The 19,955-nt window shown below is 41.6% G+C and overlaps 1 protein-coding gene across 6 annotated transcripts in view; it reads left to right on the top strand.

The window, feature by feature from the left end:
• Positions 1 to 19,955, top strand: part of STK32A (serine/threonine kinase 32A) — a 130,177-nt gene that overhangs the window by 74,257 nt on the left and 35,965 nt on the right. For all 6 annotated transcript variants that reach the window (XM_053907366.1, XM_053907364.1, XM_019414223.2 and 3 more), the window contains one exon: positions 12,464 to 12,501. In XM_053907366.1, the coding sequence (XP_053763341.1) occupies positions 12,464 to 12,501 (38 nt within the window). The remainder of the gene's footprint in view (positions 1 to 12,463; positions 12,502 to 19,955) is intronic.

The following is a 19,955-nucleotide window of genomic DNA, read 5'->3' as shown; positions in this document are numbered from 1 at the left end:
GAAAATCAGGATGGAAATGGTAAAGAATGGGATACACTAGCTATTCTAGATATTAGGGAAGAAAGAGCCTGCAGATTTGGAGTCCAAGTTGCTCACTCTGTAGATAATGGATTGGCATACTTTTTCTGAGATTTTTTTCTGATTTGTAAAATAGCTTGAAACATGTCATGTATAATACGGCCAGAAAAATACGAAAAGCTCCTATTATAGTGCTTGGGAAAACAGAAGTGGCTAATGAAGGGAAGCCAGACTGTTTTCCAGACAGATGTACAACAACTCAAGGCCAAACCACAGGATATTAGAGGCGAAGGTTAGCTTAGAAATCAAGTCCTACCTCCACACAAAGGCAGCTACTTTTCTGCAACCTCCCCAACAAGAAACTGTCTTCCTAGCCAGAAATGGGATTTGGTCCCATTTCAGAAATGGGATACTCGCTGCTACATAAAGTAGTTCGTTTCATGTTTAGACACACCTGATTATCAAAAACTTCTTCCTCCTATTGATTGACAGCCTCGTGATTCTGCTGCTGCCCATGGGAGCTTTACTAAGTAAGGCCTTAAGTCAGACAGGGCTTCTGTTTAGTCATCACTTGCTGGTACTGCAATACTGGTCCTTTATCGTGGCCTCCAAGATTCTTACTGGTCAGTGGCCTGTTCTGATTAGCCAATGTTTGTTCTTTGTGAAGTATTTCGAATATTCACCTCTGTTGTCAGGTAACCTGGAGTCCTGACTCTTCTCATAATAGCAGCTTAGCTCTCTGTGCTTCTGGGGGTCCCATCTATGAAACAGGGATAATAATTGTGCCCACGTGACAAGGTTGTTTGAGAATAATACAGCATAAAGCACTTGAAGGGCTTATCCTGGTTTCTCATGTGTTGCATTACATGAAATCTAGCATCTAGTATGTCCTGCTGGTTTGGTGATAGTTGAAAACAACTATTCATCAGCTTAACATCACTTTCCGACCATCTAGTCCTTCCTACACTGGACGTTTCCTAATCATTTGCTCAATGTTTTCTGACGGTTGAATAATCACTATGTGCAGACTAATGTTCTTGGTGCTTACGTGCCTCATTTCATTAAATCTCCACAGCAATCCTACAGAATTGTTACTGTTCTCGATTTACAGATTCAGGCATCTGAGTCTCAGAAGTCTGTTTATAATCTTTTACTGAAGAAGCTAAAGTTTTTCTGAAGGCCCTTATGGTAGTATCTGTATTAGGTCTCATTGACCATACTGGCTCCTCCCCAAATTAAGGGAAGCTGTGACAGGGGAACTAGATTCTCATGATTTATTTATGCCAATCATCCCTCTACCTGGGACTGGGTGTGTTACTGCCAAATTGGGGTTCGATTATCAAGGGAGAAGATGGGACTAATTTCATTATCTCCTATAGCTAGGCAGCGTGACAGGGTAGAAAAGAGCAGAGATGTTGGCACCAAATGGCCTGGGCCTGAATTCTAGCCCGGTCATGTATGACTGTGGCCAGAGAGGATATTTTCAGCTCTGGAGCTGAAATGGAGCAAATTGCTTTTTGCCTCAAAATGAATATTCCTTTACTTTATTTAACTTAAACACAAACGGGGGGCCTGGGTGGCTCAGTCAGTTAAGCATCCTACTTTGGCTCAGGTCATGATCTCACAGTTTGTGGGTTTGAGCCCCACGCTAGGCTCTGTGCTGATAGCTCAGAGCCTGGAGCCTGCTTCAGATTCTGTGTCTCCCTCTCTGTCCCTCCCCTGCTCATGATCTGTGTCTCTCAGAAATCAATAAAAGCATTAAAAAAGAAAAAACCCTTCATGACAGTTACGATCAATAGATGAACACTTTTTGGTCTCTCTTACTTTGGTACACTTTTTCCCTTCCTCTTACTAGTACATTTCTTTCCCTAAAATCTCTTTGGATTAAGGCAAAGACCCAGGAGACCCAAGTTCAGGCCGGCCACTATAGTTGGGGGATTTGGTTCAGGTCCTTAACACTGTGTCCTAGCTTACCTGGTTGTAGAATGGATAAATATGACCTAGGTTTCTATCTGTGTGAATCAAATTGAATAATAGCAGTGAATGAGCATTGACTAATGCTAAGCAGCAAGGCAAGAATCCTTGTCATTAAACATTCTGCCTGTGAGGACTGCAAGTTGGCTAAAAATCTCCAGTGAGTGGGATGGTATACTTGTCAAACAGGAGGATCTGTACTGTTGAGTCTGTACCATCAGGATAAGCGTGATTCACCTTCCTAGAACAACAGATTTACTCCACAGTAAGACATGAAGAACTTTACTTTTACATTAAAAGAGGTATGGGTAACTTGTAGAGTAGGGTGGAAAAGATAAATGATTTTCAAATATACAATAGAAACTATGAAAAAAAATTAAACTTGCTGCAGGCTAATTTGAGCCACATGACAGACCCCCAGGTATAGGAGGACATTCTTCTCTCTCCCTAGGAGGAGTAAAATATAAACATTTGAGACATAAACCAAGATTGCACCTCACAGTCTCTGGTCATACCCCAGCTCTAGCATATAATCTTGGGCAAGTAATTTAAACTCTCTGAGCTGCCCCTTCTTCATCTGCAAAAATGGGTGTAATATCTAAGTTAGGGGGCTGTTGTCAGCAATAAAAGATATTCTGTCTAGGGACACCTGACTGGCTCAATTGGTTAAGCCTCTGATCTCGGTTCAGGTCGTGATCTCGCGGTTCATGAGCTTGAGCCCCGTGTCTGGCTGTATGCTGACAGCTCAGAGCCTGGAACCTGCTTTGGATTCTGTGTCTCCCTCTCTCTTTGCCCCTTCCCACTTGCTCTCTCTTTCTCTCTCTCTCAAAAATAAATAAACATTAAAAAAAATTTTTTAAAAGATATGTTGTATATCAAGTTGCTGCCGCAGCATGGACAATAAATGGCAGCTAGAACCATTCTATTACTCATGGGAAGTAGAGCAGTTTGACAAATTTTATTTTCAACTCTTCTCAGACACCCTCCTCAAAGGCCCTCCTTTTCAACAGCACAGACACTTGTAATTAAAGAGTTGGCCTCATGCTCGGAACCTATTTGCCCTCCTAGTTAAAATAACCGAGTGAGCAATAGTGGAAAAACCATGAAATTTAAATGCAATCTCTGCCATTTATGAGCTGTATGACTGTAGGTAAGTCAGGGAGCTGGCTTTTAGGGCACCTCTGTGAGAAGCTTGGGTGGCTCACAGAAGGTCAGGGCTCAAAGGTTTTTGAAAGGTCAGGTGGGAAGGTTAGTTCCTCTGTTGCACTACACCCTTGCTATATTGCTGCCAAACACTTACCCAGCCTCCGTGACAATATCCACATTACATTTTAAGATTTCGTGATAGTTCACGCCAACTTTGGAAGTGTCTAACTATTAAGAAGTTCTTTCCGAGAGGCTGGCTTAAGTGCTTATTTGTAACTCCCTCAACTGGTCTCTAGTGAAGAACTGTCATCATTTTTCACCAAAGGGTCCATTAACATCTGGTCCCTACTGCCCTTCCCCATTACCAGAGAAACCTATCTTCCTTGGGTGAATGCCTTGACAAGTCAGTTAGGTTGTGGGGATTGGAGAAGAGTCAGATGCTGGGATGGGGGTCTAGTGCTCTAGCTTGTGTTGTGCTAAGTGGACATATAAGCTAAATTATTACGGACAACGGAGAAGTTCAGCAGTCATGGGAGAAGACACCTGAGAGAAGAAAGATATGGTGAGTGTACTATTATCCTGAACGGCACTTTGAGAAAACAAACACAAATTCAAAAAGGGATCCTGTATCACATTTTTATGGATGGTAAAATCACTGCCCTCAGCTCCTGATTAATATATAATTGCATTATATGTTAATGAAATGAATAAATGAACAGCGGTGCTATCTATGAAAAACCAGCACACCCAAAATGAATATGCAAACAATGTATATGTACATATACATATATTTATTATTACAGAATATATTTGTAACTCATATTCCCTCGAACAAACTGTGGGAAATGCTGGAGTTGAACAAAAACAAAAAAAAAGCAGGCAGAAAGTTGCTAAAGAATAAATCTTAAAAATGCTCATCATAGTAAGAAAACAAACAAACCACTGTAACTATGTGCGGTGATGGATACTAACTAGACTTATTGTGGTGATCATTTCACAATATATCTAACTATAGAATCATTATGTTATATACCTAAAACTAATATAATGTTGTATGTCAATTATATCTCAATTTAAAAATGAAATTTAAAATTTTTTAATGTTTATTTTTGAGAGAGGGAGAGGGAGAGACAGAGCATGAGGGAGGAGGGGCAGAGAGAGAGGGAGACACAGAATCTGAAGCAGGCTCCAGGCTCTGAGCTGTCAGCACAGAGCCCAACACAGGGCTCGAACTCACAAACTGCGAGATCATGACCTGAGCCAAAATCTGACACTCAACTGACTAAGCCACCCTGGTGCCCCTAAAAAACATGAAATTTAAATTAAAATAAAATAGAATCCACCAGTTAGTAAGAAAGAAATGGAGGATGTACCTGGCCCACAATCTCATTCCAGCACTCTTCGCTTCTGCCACCTCTTCTAAACTACATGTTTCTGCTTACAATCATCCCTTACATCCTTCTATCCCCATCTCACTTGTTTCTTAACATAGGTCTGTTTATGTGATCAATAGGCTTTGTGTGATGTCTTAAATAATATATTATAGAATCGTATGTATAATATTTTTTCCCACTCAAGAACTTAGAGAGGACCCAATCTAAGAGCTCATTATGTAACAAAGAATGAAACCCGAAGTGTAGACCTGTCAGAAAGCCATGGTCACTGAAGGGGTTGATTGTGGTTCGGATACACTGATTTTCTTGCTCCCTGTTCTCACAATACCCCATATAGGATTGCAGGGTGAACAACTTGATTCCAGGGTAGGTGCAGTGAAGGGATGTAATTAGCCTATTAAGCTCTACTAATGTCTTGTAAAGTCATTCAAGTGAGAACAGAAGATCTATCAGTTCCGCCTTGGACCCTGCCACAGGGAGCATTGTATTTCTACATTACTATTTATAGTTCCCACAGTAGGCATCAGCTGATTCAGCCTTTTCTATTTCATCAAATCAAGACACAAAGAAGAATTTCTACAGAATGTGTGTATCCCTAGACCTGAATTTTATCACCCCAAAATTCTGTAGCTCCTCTCTGAAATCATGGACTCTGCAGAAATCACTTCTTTCTTCTCTTTACTGTAATATACAAAAATGATCATTGTATTTATGATGCATAGAGAAAGGGGGCTTTTTTCTCTTATTCTTTAAAAAATACTTACTTATTTTGAGAGAGAGAGAACACAAGCAGGGGAGAGACAGAGAGAGAGGAGAGAGAGAATCCCTATTCGGAGCTAGATCCCACAAACCGTGGTATCATGACCTGAGCCAAAATCAAGAAGGGGATGCTTAACCAACTGAGCCACCCAGCCACCCATCCTCTCTCTCTTCTTAAGGGGAAAAGAGATGTATGGTTTATTATTCCAGAAGTTTGAGAAGGCAAGGGACTTGTTATGACCAATATTTACTTAAGCCCTTGCTTTCTTTTGAGCACTTTTATGTGCCTGGGAGCTATAGCACTGAACAATACAGAAAAGATATCCTTTCCCAGAGAACTTGCATTCCAATGGAGGTAGAAAAACCATAAATAAATAAGAAAACAGTACTGTGCTGAACATAAGATGGAGGTGAAGAGATAAGGACGGAGGGAAGGCTACTGTAGATTGAGTGGTCAGGAAAGAACCTTGGAGGAGATGATGTTTTGCCAGAGATCTGAAATGACAGGAAGCGCCAAGCCAAGTGAAGGTCTAGGAGAACAGGACTGCAGGCAGAGGGGGCCATCTGTGCAAAGGAGACCAGGCCAGACCAGTGCAGCTGGAGCATGGTGTGTGGCAGGGAGAGGATGCTATTACGTGTAGCTCAGGGCTGTGCGGGGCTAGAACACGTAAAGGGCATATATGCCAGAGGTAAATGGTTTGGATTTTATTCCATGGAGGTTGGGAGCCAGAGAATGTCGTGCAGGGAACATGTGTGTAATGAAAAACACCACTCCGGGTGGTATGTGGTCAGTGGATCGTCAGGAGACAATAGGAGAAGCAAGAAGAAGGTACTGCTGCAGTGCTTCAACTGACAGATGATGATGGTGGCAGTGGAAATGGGGATGATAATATTTATTTATTTAAGTTTATTGTCCACAAAAAATACATCAAGTAAAAGCTATCATTTTAACTATTTTCAAGTGACAGAGTACATTCACACTGTTGTACGGCCATCACCATCCATCTCTAGAACTTCCTCATCATCCCAAACTGAAACTCCATATGCATTCAACATAAGTTAACATTTATGTTCTCTTCACCCCAGCCCTTGGGAACCACCGTTGTCTTTTCCGTCTCTGTCAATTGGATTATTCTAAGTACCTCACGTAAGTGGAATCATACCATGTTTCTTCTTATGTGTCTGGCATATTTCACTTAGCATATAATGTCTTCAAGGTTCATCTGTGTTGTAGCATGATCAGAATTTCATTCCTTTTTAAAGCTGAACTCCATTGTATGTATACACCACATGTTGTTAATCCATTCCCCCATAGATGGATATTTGGTTTGTTTCTACATCTTGAGCACTGTGAATAGTGCTGCTATAAACACAGATATACAATTATCTGTTCAAGTCTGCTTTTCAATTCTTTGGGGTATATACCCATAGAAAGAGAATTGTGGGATCATATGTTAGTTTCCAGGTTTAATTTTTTAAGGAACCACCATACTGTTTTCAATCATTCCATTTCAAAGGTACAGTTATCAAGAGTTGTTGAAGGACTGGTGTTATGAGTTAAAAAAAAGAAAAGAATTAAGAGTGATATCAAGATATTCAGTTTTACAATGGGAGAATTATGGACTAGGTACTAGGGTAAGGAATTCTGGAATAAGAGGGTTTGGGTGGTTATGTGGGACGTGCGCAAATATCAGAGGTTCTCTTTAAAACATGTTATATTTATCATGGCTGTTAGACATACAGATGGAAACATCAAGCAGCAAGTTTGGTACATTATTAATCCAGAATTCCAGGGTCAGTGATGGATGTCAGATATGTATAGTATATATATTTTATTTATATATATAATATATATTTATTATATCTTATTAATATAAATATATAAATACATTTATATATAAAAACGTATATAATATTTAAAATCACAGGACTAAATGAAATCACTTAAGTGCAAAGTAGTTTTATGTATGACTGAGCTTTGGGCAATCTCAGCATTTAGAGGTGGAACCAAGAAGATACCAGCAAACAAGACTGAGGAGGAATCTCTGTGGCAAAAGGAAAACCAGGAGAAAGGGGATTTTTGCAAGCCACGAGAACCAAGTATGTCAGAAGGGAAGGAATGATCCATCCACTGAGAAGTGAAGCATGACAAATAAAAGTGCACCCACTGGATTTGGCAAGCTGGAGGTCATCAATGTACTTGGCATAGGCAATTTCAGGAGGTAGAGGGGATGGAAGCCTGATTAGAATGGGCTGAAGAGGAGAATGGAGACACTGTTTCTAATTTCTCACCTATTAACAACCCAATCCACAGGTGTTATTGCAAAGGAAAATAGTAAAATGGGACAATAAGTGGAGGTGGCTGTCTATCAAGGAAGGTATTTCCAAGAGACTCGATCATAACATTCTTCATACAAGAGGAGTAGAAAGAGATAGGAGTATAGGAGATAGTGTGGGAGAAGGAAGGAAATACCTGGCTGAGAGAAATCCACGAGAAGGTGAGAGGAGATAAAATCCAGAGCCCTCAGGAGAAGAGTTGTCTGGGGTAGCTGCGGGGACTTTTCATCCAGTATAACTGGAGGGAAAGCCAGGAGTATGGATACAGAAATAGAGAGGTTGGTAGACTTAGTGGTAGATAGTTCTCTTGTCTTTGTGAAGTAAGGAGATTCAGTAATCAACTGAAAGTGGGGAGGGGGGAGGAAGTGGAACAGACCTGAGGGGCAATGAAGAAACACAAAGTAGTCCTCTTAGGGAAGGCATCATGCTATGGCTTGGTACACTGGTTCTGGCTTGCGATAGTAGCCAACAATTTAAAGTTTTTTAAAGTTTAATTTATTTATTTTGTGACAGAGACAGCATAAGTGGGGGAGGGGGAGAGAGGGGGAGAGAGAGGGAGAGGGAAAGAGAATCCCAAGCAGGCTCCCCACCATGAGTGCAGAGCCCAATGTGGGGCTCAAACCCACGAACTGTGAAATCAAGGCCTGAGCCAAAATCAAGAGTCAGACATGTAACTGACTGAGCCACCCAGGAGCCCCTGTAGCCATGAATTTAAATGAGAAGTCAATAGTACTTATGTCTGTTTCTAGCAAAGTTCCGGAGCTTGGCTGTAGGTGAGAAGCATCAGGGCATTGGGTTTAACCAATACTGGTTTTTGTTTTGTTGTTTGTTTGTTTTATAACATGAAGGAATATTTATTCATTCATTTATTTATTTATTTAATATAATTTATTGTCAAGTTAACTAACATACGGTGTATACAGTGTGCTCTTGGTTTGGGGGGTAGATTCCCATGATTCACTGCTTATATACAACACCCAGTGCTCATCTCAACAAGGCCCAATACTGGGGTTTTAATATGTGAGCACAATCAAAGAGAATAAGAGAATTAAAGATTTGTACAAGGAATGTTAACAATGGCTGTGGAAGGGAAGTGAGGATAGGAGCGAGAGTTTTGATGTAGAAATGCAAGGTGACAAAGTCAGTAATTGATGGTGTCAGTGTGCTTCATGTGTCAGCTTGGGAACTGGATTGGAGAGAAGGTCAGGTTGGTCAAAGGCGGGCTGTTGTAATGGCAAAGGAACAATCAGGAAATAGGACTAAGGAAATAATGGGAGCGGATAGATGGAAAGATGATTGGAGGTAATTCAGGGAAGTGAGTGCTAAGGGATTTGATGGCACATCAACATAGACACTGTGATCATCAAGAATGATGAAGAACAAGAGAGAAGGAACTCATTAGTGACCTGCTAACGAGAGGGAGGTTGTATGAGTCCTCCATGTATATTTTAACCAAAGAATTTTGTCAAAAGTAGTAAATGTTGTATTTTTCAAAAGACTTTTCATTCATAAATAAGCTTTTAAGAGGTTCATAGTTTAAAATCAGCTTGACATCTTTGGAGGTGGACAGTGCCAGGATGGTATTTCTGAACGTGACTGTACATCAGAAGGTACTACAAGTTTCTGTTTGTTTTTGGACAGAGGCCTCGGCCTGCCTGCAGGAGTCCGAGCACCACAGGTCTGAGCCCCATGGTGTTTACAGCCCCCCGGGTGATTCTGAGCATAACCACTGAGTTTAACCTTAGTATAGGTCGCCTAAAATGAAAGAAATAGAGTAATTTCTTTCATGTTTAGCATAACTTGAGCAGGCTAAAGAGATAAGGAAGTAGTGCTTAAGTTGCAAAACTAAAAAACATCAACTTGTTCTTATCTGGAATTTTAATAGAGTACATAGGGGTTATTTTCATTCTCTTCTGCTACGTGAATAAACAATGTTACCATACTGTGGTTTACCCTGTAGTGACTTAGAAGTGACCTCATCAGGCGCCTGGCTGGCTCAGTCAGTAGAGCATGCAACTTTGATCTCAGAGTTATGAGTTCAAGCCCCACGTTGGGTGTAGAGCTTACTTTATGAAGTTACCTCATCACATTTTGGGGAAACTATGTACTCAGAATCTTCATTTATACACTTTATTTTTATGTCAAAATCCCCCCTTTTTAAAATTTGCCCTATATTTTCCTCATAGTCCTCTGAATTTAGTAGTAAATATGCTCCTTTATCACTGTAGTCCTTCTGACCTGGTTCCTTATGAGCCTTTCTTATCCCCTCCATCCCAGAGAGAACCATATCTCATTTATCTTTATATTCTGTATGTTCCAGCACAGTGGCTATCAAAGTATCTCTGATACTCAGTATCAATATCAGTATACGGTATATCTATCAGATACAGATCAGTATCTCTGATCTCAGTATTATTCTTTAAGCTCCAAGGTAGTTCATGGGAAAGGTGGTGGATATAATGATACGTGTCTTTGATAAATATGAAAAATGATGCCCGAAGTGTCCAACCCACATCATTTTTTTTTCTCACCAAGCCCTCATAAATTCAGGCAAAGAAATCATTTTGCTTATCTTGCCACCACCCAAATGTCTCGCCTTTTGTCAGGGCTTCTCATTGTCCCCTTTTTGCCTGTCAAAACATAAGTGATGCTCACGGATGCAAGTCTGAAAGAAGGAGCAAGAGCCTGCTACCTGATTTACCTTGAGCTTTGGATTGCCAAGAGTGTGTGATGGTACACTATTAATGCTCTGAGTATGTACTGTTAGGATTAACCTTCGTGAACGCACCAGAAATTCTCCTGGTATCATTTAGACTTTTATTTACTGCCTATTAAGCCCTGTGAGCCTATGGAATGGAATTTGACATTAATCTAGAAACCATCCCTGGCATCAAGGAGTTTATGATCCAGTTGGAGAAAAAATAAATGTAAGCATGACAAATGTATGATGGAAGAAGTATTCCATGCAAAGCATGTAGGAGGGGCCATTGACTCAGCATTGGAAATTCTGGGAAGGCTTCCTGCAAGAAGTGACATTGGAGTTGTGGGGTGAGGGATGAATCTGCTTTTTCTGAGTACAGTGGTAAAAGAGCTCTGATTCAGGTAAACAAACAGCAGAAAGCGGCCGGGGCGTGAGGGGGGCGGTGCAGGGAGCATGTGGGGGACCCCATGTGCTTCTATATGGCTGGAGCACAGGAGCCAGATTCTAAAAGGGACTTTGTCTCATATAAGTGAGTTTGGACGTTTCTTGACAGTTCTTGAAACAATGGAATCCATCCACGTGTTTGTGGTTGAGTTTGCAATACTGACAGTTTACCCAAAGAAACATGCTGTTTGAGAGGTGCCTGGGGGGCTCAGTCGGTTAAGCATCCGACTTCAGCTCAGGTCATAGTCTCACAGCTCGTGAGTTTGGGCCCGGCATCAGATTCTGTGCTGACAGCTCAGAGCCTGGAGCCTGCTTCGGAATCTGTGTCTTCCTCTCTCTCTGCCCCTCCCTGCTTATGCTCTGTCTCTCACTCCCTATGTCTCAAAAGTAAACAAACATTAAGAAAATTTTTAAATTAAAAAAAAAAAGAATTTGTTCCTAGGCCTCTGAGACACAATCTAAAAAAAAAAAAGAAAGAAAAAGAAAGAAAGAAAGAAACTGTTTAAAACCCCCTGACACTCTTTCTAGCCAACTGTACCCTGCACCAAAGAAAATGTGCCACGGATACAGATGATCACTTACGAATCCAGAATCAATTTTAAGGACCTAACAAACAAAATAAGAAGATACTCAGAGTTCATGAGACTACCCATGCACCTGCATGGTGGTGTGGCATATACTTTGTCCTGCTTGTAGGCAAGGGTCTTGTTATTTATGAATATTTTCAAGAAAAGAGGACTCTGAGAGTGTCTGTCTGTCAAAGGCCAAGGTCACCTTATTCTGGTGACATAAAAGCCACTTGACTAGGCTGAAAACGTGCCCCCAAAACCTATTTCAGAATTTCATCTTTAATGGCTCTTGTGAATTTAGGTTGAAGGGCTTTAATGGAACATTAGAGAAGGGCAGTAAAAACCTGAGAGGGTAACAGCCAGGGCCCCTACCAACACCAGTGCTGTCCTCTTATGGAGGAGTGCTGCTTACAGTAATACTCGCGTCTGAGGACTTTGAAAACGCTACGGGCCATTTCTCTAAGTATTTACCATCACACTACTCCCTTCATCGGAAGAGGGTGCGCTCTGTTTCCTCCAGTGGATTTAAGGATCTCGTTAATGTGTGGAAGACTAGGCCAACTCCATTGACCACCCCAGCAATAATATTAAGTAACTAGAGGCATCATAGCATCATCCTTAAAAAGATCCTGATCTCTGCAAGTTTAAAATATAACCATATGATAGATCATTTTTTTCCTTGTTTTCTAGTCTTGACTTTCACTCCAGAGTGACATAAATGAAACCGATAATTAATACTACCACCTTATGGCAATTTAATTGCTCACATGACCCTAGGAGCTCTACTTACATGCTTAAAGTAAAGTACATTACGGAGTCTGAGCTTTTGAAGGAGAGAGACTCAGGCTCAAAGCCCAGTTTGCCCATTTTCCTCCTCTGTGGCCTGGAGTTAAGTTGCTTAACCTCTGAGCCACAGTTTTCTGATCTAGAAATTGGGGGTATTACTGGTAACCATGTCAGGGAGGCACCATGGGAACTGGATGAGGTTGTGAACGATGATGGGCTAGCTCGCTGTTTCAACCCCACTGAGAACTCTTGTGCATTTCTAGTTTTGCCCTTTAGTTCTGTTCATTTGTTTGTCTAATTATGAGCAACTTTCTCTTTTCCTTTTACTCTCCTAGGGATATGAAGCCTGACAATATTTTGCTCGATGAGCATGGTAAGTAAATGATTTGTTTGCGATCAACGTGACTTGCACATAGCACAAAGCACACGGGACAAAAATGATCATCCTCAGCCAAGGAGCATTACACGTGGGAAAGACCCTTCGTGGTTCAGTTAGCTGAGTTCTATGCGCGGATATTTGATGGGTGGGAGGGACAATCTGGGGGGACTTTATTCTTACAGCAGTGGCACAGGACACCAGTATACCCTTAAAGAACATTATATAATGAAAAATGTCCCTGTCTTTTCACTTTTCTTCCTCTCCTATTGATTTCAAGAAAACCATCACAGGTTTTTTTTTTAGTGCTAATTTGCCTTAATATCTTTATGAAAATCATCTCTCTGTTTTTATAAACACAGAAAAGGCCTCAAGGTTAGAGCCCTTGGCAAGCAAGAGTATCTACCGAATTATTATGACACCATTTTGTTCTTGCATCTACTTTTATGCTTTTCTTCTTATGAGGGAGACTTGGTTTCACATTAGCAGAAGAGATCTCAAGTTTTCTGTTCAAAGATTTTTCAGTTACAAGGAAAACCAATCAGTTTACAAATGGATAAAGAAAATGTGGTGTGTATATGTGTGTATATGTATATATACACACATATACACACCATGGAATATGATTATGCAATCAAAAAGAATGAAATATATTAGCTTGGATTTAAATAAGATGTTTTAAATTTTAAAAATTAAAAAGTTAAAAAAAGCCAGTTTAAAGAAAAAGTAGACAGCAGTGTGGGGCACACCCAGATGTGAAAATGCTACAGGGATATGGCAATGACCGTGAAGGTGACCAGTGGATGCCTAAAGCCCAAGCAACACTGATTAAAGGTATCTTGAGAGCAAGCTTTCGCCAGCAATGATTAACGTGTGTCATCTCTTCCCAATGTTTATTTTAATGTATGTTTGGATATATTGGTTCATGAAGGCAGACCTGTAGGACCCACAGCCTGCATGATATAAATGGTCCAGTGGCAGTAAGCTCTTTCTTGTGTGTTTAGGAAGCTGTTGGATGTGGGAGTCCTAAACGTGCACAGCTCCTTATTCATTTGACTTTTACAAAAGGGATTTACGGTGGGACCGAAACTCCCAAGTACCATCCATTGCTCATTACTTATTTACCTGGGTGCATTTTACACCTGAGTGGCCAGCCCCTACCTGTGCTCGAGGGCTAAGAAACACTTTTGTGTATGACCTCTAATTTCAAAGCTCAGGGTCATTATTTATTTATGGACTGTCTAAAAAGATTCTTTCCACTTCCTTCCAGGGCCTAATTTCTTCCTTCCCTTTACTACTTCTGACATTTGGGAGCAGATGCTCAGAATCTCAGAAATGTGAGCAGTAGTGAGACTTAGCATGAAGGTGACTTTCCTGAGAATACCAGCTGTCCCTGCCTCAAGTAAGAAGCCAGGAGCCTCTCTCACCCTGGTGCAGATAAACTCTGTGGAGCTTCACAATTTTGAGAGGGGCCTTCCCTCGCCCAATGAGGCCACTGTTGCACAATTTAGAAAAAGGTTCTCTGCCCACCACAGCCTTATGAAGGCGCATGGCTGGTCAAGCAGAACACAATTTGGGGTTCTGTCCCCACTTGCTCCCTTATCCGATTGCCTTTATGTACAACAGATTGCTCTACCATTTGTTGAGGTTCTGAAGGGAGATGTATAGGTCCTGTTGACCTATAAGCCTTTTCAAAATTTACCTTCCATTCAGAGAACAATGTTTTCATCTTGGGCCTCAAACATGGCTTCATCTTATTTCTAACATCAAGCCATCCTATTCTCTCTCCTTTGACTTCTTTCTCCTCCTCATTTTCTTGTCAACTTGGTGATTGTAGATTATGAGAAAGGTCTAGAAATAAATTAATCTTCAAGTTTACCTGCCCTTAGAAACTACTCTTGTGGGGCGCCTGAGTGGTTTAGTCAGTTAAGCGTCCACCTCTGGATTTTGGCTCAGGTTGTGATCTCATGGTCATGAGATCAAGCCTTGTGTCGGGCTCCATGCTGAGCATGAAGCCTGCTTGGGATTCTCTCTCTTCCTCTGTCCACCCCCCCCCCCGCCTCTAAAATAAAGAAAATTAAATTTAAAAAAAGAAACTACCTTTGTGAAAGTATAATTGTATAATATTATAGTTAAGAGTGTGGATTCCAGAGCCAAATTGCCTAAGTTCAAAACCTAGTTCACCCCCTGACTAGCTCTGAGAATTTCAAAAGACTGTCTAAACTTTCTCTGAATCTTAGTTCTTTGAGGAACCAAAAGAGTAATTAATTCTTAGAGCCGCTGTAAAAACAAACGAGCATACTATTTATAATCTGCTCGATTGCTGTGCCTGCCAGAAGAAAATCACTCAGATGTTAAATATTAATATAATTCCATGAGGTAATAGTGGCTTTCTCCCCTAAAGAAGGAAACTTAGGCCTTAGCATCTTGTTTTATGTGACTGTGTCTGTATTAGATGGTCAGTGAAGCTGGGCATTTACCTGTCTTTACTAAAGAATTCTTTTGATTTCAGAAGAGATATGCCAAATCTTCTGTGCGTCTGCTTGTTATGTCTTGTGTTTAAACAGTTTTGTTCAGCCCTAATTCTCAGGCAACACTTTCAGTGGTCACTTTTCAGTGGAGGCTAAGACCATTTATCAGGGCATTTTACTGTTGGTAAGGCTGGGGCTCTGTTGCTTAGGGGAGTAGGAGTGGCCATCTCAGTGGGCCTGAGGGACCATCCAAATCTACACCTAGTACCTAGTGTACTGACCTCCCATTCATAAGTTTTGGGGTTTCAACAATGACTTAAGAGGACTTTTTGTCTTAATTTCTCATCCTGAACTCACCTGGAGAATAACCACAGTTAGTAAGAGAAACAGTATTTTGGAAGGGAATGGATATGTGAATGGGATAGAAGCAAACAAGAGAGCTATTTCCAAAACACTGCCCTGGGGATCCCTTTCTGAAGAAAATAATTTTTTAAGGTTATTCGCTGTCTGTTTACTCAGATTCTGAAAACCTAAGGCTTTCAGGCATTGCCCGGGGACCGTAATTAACCACTCTTAAATGAACACATTCCTGGTAACTCCCACCCCCCAGCTCATTTTGTAGAGCTGCTCTTGTGAGAATCAGCTGACCCACAAATCGATGCCTGCCTTTTTGAGTGTCTTCTGGTGTGATTTTCCACGTCTCATATCTGAAGCCCTCAATTTGTCCTCTCCATCCACAGTTACAGAATGGCACCCCTGATGGGCCATCACATGCACCTTTTGCACTGGGATTTTAGCAGCCGTGGCTGCTGACCGTCTGTCTCCGACATTCCTTCGACGCCTGTTCCTCCAAGCGAGCTATGTGTCACATCACACTGCTTACGTTTTAATTCAGCACCCGTCAGTGACAGGCAGAAACTCCGTTCTATTCTTCCTGATCCATACTGGTTCATATTCATCAGAAAAGACCGATTTAAAGGAACTAAATCCTTTTGTAAAATGGATAATCTTTCCACCACGTCAGTGAACATTCAGAATTTGCGTGAAAAAAATGTTTTTAATTTAGAACATACCTGTTACTGTCCCCCCCCCCACCCCCCCCACACACACATGTCTCATTCGCTGTCTCAGAGCACAAGCTTGGCATTAGATCTTGGATGGCTCATCATCAATTGTCCTGATACATATTTTCATATCCTACCAACTGAAGTACCCCATCCAGTTCTATCAATTCCATGGTGTCTAAATTTTTGTGTTTGTCTTAAATTATTCAGGAAATAAATGCTACATCCAGAGGAGCGATAATGTCTGCCTGGCATAGCTGAGAAAACGACAATTATGGCATCATCTATAATTTAGTTTCCTTAATATCCTCCCTAGTCCCAGGGAACAGAGAAAAGCCAAAACTCACTCGGGGGGTATAAAGAACTCAGCCTACTGCTTGAACAGCTTCGTCCTTGCGGAGTCCCAAAATGGGCCTAAATACCAAGTGGGTAGCATCTTTTTAAGAAAAAGATGTTTGTTATATTTGTATTTAATGCATTATATGTAATGTATAAATTTACATAGTATATTTATATATTCATAAACATATAATACAATGTATTATAACATATATATGTGTATATATATAACATATATATGTATATATGTATATACATATATGTATATATATACATATATATTATATTATATATAATATACATATTCTAATATACATTATATGCTCATTATATAATATACATTATGTATTTTTATAAATATCTATATCAATCTATATATATGGGGAGAGAGAATCATAGCGCCCTATATTCAAATTCAGTAGGTCTCAAATAATCAAATTCGTTAAGTCTCTGGTAGTGCCTAAGGATATGCATTTTTAACAAGAACCCCAGGATGATGTGACACACATACTTTCAGTATCTTCGGGTGGCAGACATGTTTGAAAGTTGGGGAACACCAGCTGACCAGTTATGGTGTCCTGGAGACCTGTGTTGAGACAGATCCCTGGGCGGAACACAGGCACAGTGAGAAAAACGTGTAAGTCAAGACAAAAATGACAGCTGGAGCAAATGACTCATTACTATCATTTTAGATTTGTAATGCGATCCTCTGTCTCAAGGTACAGAGGTGAAAAGAGCAGGCAAAACTGCTTTTCTAGGGGCACCCAATCAGGACCTTCTGAGTCCTGTACCTGAAAAACTTCACCCTAAAGTAGCGGTTGTAACTGGGGATGGTTTAGCTCTACTTCCTGTCTCCATAGAGGACACGTGGCAGTGTCTGGAGACGTTTTGATTGTCAGGATTCCAGCCAGGAGTGGGAAGTGCTGTTGGCATCCATAGTGAACTTCCTGCAATGCATAGGACAGTCCTCACAGCAAAGAATTACCAGGTCCAAGAGGTTGAGAAACTCTGAGTAAGGTCCTGGGCTTATGGTCCCTCATTCCCAAGGCAATTCCCATGTCCCTCAACCAGTGGGCACCTGAGTCTTCCCCTGTGAGTCAGCACTTAGATGCATTTTCACAGCACAGTCGGAACCCGGCAGAGAGACCACCAGGTATGGCAGCATCCTGGGCCTGACCATGTGGCTTCGGGCCAGTGTCCATGGGCTCTGTGGAGTTCTGCTTGCGTTGTTTGGCTAAGACCACCAGGCTCCACGTTCCAGGAGATCCTGGCCCTCAATTTCTCCCCACCCTTCTTTGTGCACCCTGGCAGGGAAACAAACTCTGAGCCAACCGGGAAGTGGTTGTTTCAGTGTATCCAGCTCTTTGGTCTTGTGATAAAGCACAAGACGTTTTGGGGAGATTTGTAACCCAATAAAGGGGGCCTGGACAAACTTCTTGATTCTAATCCCAGCTCTGCTACTTCTGAGCCCTGTGAAATTAATTTTTTTAATGTTTTTATTTATTTTTGAGACAGAGACAGAACATGAGTTCTGAGGGACACAGAGAGAGGGAGACACAGAATCTGAAGCAGGCTCCAGGCTCAGAGCTGTCACCACAGAGCCCGACGTGGGGCTGGAACTCAAAGACTGTGAGGTCATGACCTGAGCCGAAGTCGGGCGCTCAACCAACTGAGCCACCCAGGCGCCACTGAGCCCTGTGAAATTAACCACAAACAACTTTTTCATTAAATAGGGACTATTTCACTAGGCTGCCCTGTTTGAACAATGACCATTAATCAAATAAATGTAAATACTACTGAAAAATAAAATTCAACATTCCTTCAACCAAATTCAAAAGAAATATATAACACGTACTTACCGGGTCAGGATCTTCTATGAAGCCAGGTCCTGTTCTAAAAGAGTGCTCTCACAACTTATTGAGTATCAGAATCACCTGGGAGGCTTGTTCAGACTCTGGGCTCCATCCCCAGTTTCTAATTCAGTAGGCTGTGGGCGCAGGGTGGGGCGGGTCGTGCTCCAGAATTTGCATTTCTAACACGTTTCCAGGTGTTGCTGTTGATGCTGGTCTGAGGACCACACTTTCAGAACCACGAGGCTCCAAAACAGCCTCTACCTTTTTTTTTGCACATGAGATGGATAATCTCAGGATTGGAGCTCGCTTAGGACATCCACTCAGACTAGAGGATCACATGCCTGGCTGCTCCTCTGAATCACCTGTGGAGTTTCTGGTTGTTTTTCACTCAGATTCCTGGCTTTCCTACCATCCCACTGCTAACAGAGTCTCCACATATGCATTTGCCAAAATGGCACTGAAGTTTCTGATCATGAGAAACGGCAACAGTTGAACACTTTCTTCTTCCCAAATGCTGGCTGGCCTAAGTCTGCCTCAGTATTATTTTATCTGATTTCCCCAGTACACTCGTGAGAAAATCCCTGTTATCATTCCAGCTTTACAGAGAAGGTGTCACCTTTTTAAGGTAATACGGCTATTTAGTGGTAGAACGTGGACTTGAAACCAGGCATTGTGACTCCACAGAACAAGCTGGTAACTACCATGTCTCCAGGCTGACCTGATTTGGATCAATGAGCCCCGTGCACATGACCCGTGGGAAGAAAGAAAGAACCAAACAGAGACAATTTAGGCAGTGATAGAAGACCTACCAGAATCGTTTGTTAGTAGGGGTGCCTAGGTGGCATGTGATTTTGGCTCAGGTTATGACCTCCTGGTTCTTGAGCTCGAGCCCCATATCAGGTTCTGTGCTGACAGCCTGGAGCCTCCCGTGGATTCTGTGTCCCCCTCTCTCTGACCCTCCCGCACTCACATTCTCTCTCTCAAAAATAATAAAAATTTTAAAAAATCATCTGTTGGTACTATTCAGGCAAGAATATGTTCACTTTCAGCTAGACACATGCTATTTTTACTTTATTAAAATGTCATCACACAAGCGACACAAAACACCATTTTACACAAAACAAAACCCCAGCAAGAAAGGCAGTGAGATTTGTCTTTAGCAGAGGCTGGGTGCTATGAGGGAGCAGATCGAGAAGTTCGGCAGTGGGGATTGTGGACCATGAGTCGTGGAAACAGGAGCAGATGACATCTCCTCCGATTACAGCCATGTCACATCACAACCACAGAGCATGTAAATGGAAATGCCAACACTTCAAGGTCCTCCAAAAGCATACGAATTTTGTGCCAACAGCTAACATAACGGGCTTGTCGGCCTGAGCTTCTGCTACTGCCCTCTTCCTCCTTGCAGCTGGAAATGCAGGGACCCTAACACTCTCTGCAGAGTGTGCTGATGGCAGCGATGAAGTGTTAGACTCCCACTCTGTGGCCATGAGTGTCAGAGCTGGGAGAGACTCTAGAGATGATTAGTCCACTCTTCTTTTTTCTTTTCTTTTCTTTTCTTCTTTTCTTCTCTTCTCTTTTGTTTTTCAAAAAGAAACTCGAGTTCAGCATAGGGAAGGGACTGGGAAGTCTATCATGTATTAAGGGCAGAGTTGAGGGCAGAAATCAGGTCTCTTGGCTCCCAGCCTAGGGCTCATTATACAGCCTCTTTATGAATAAAACTT

This window comes from Panthera pardus, unplaced genomic scaffold (genome assembly GCF_024362965.1).
Source record: "Panthera pardus isolate Hobbes unplaced genomic scaffold, ASM2436296v1 HiC_scaffold_2, whole genome shotgun sequence".
In the NCBI taxonomy this organism is placed as follows: Eukaryota; Metazoa; Chordata; class Mammalia; order Carnivora; family Felidae; genus Panthera; species Panthera pardus.
This window is presented reverse-complemented; position numbering and strand designations above follow the sequence as displayed.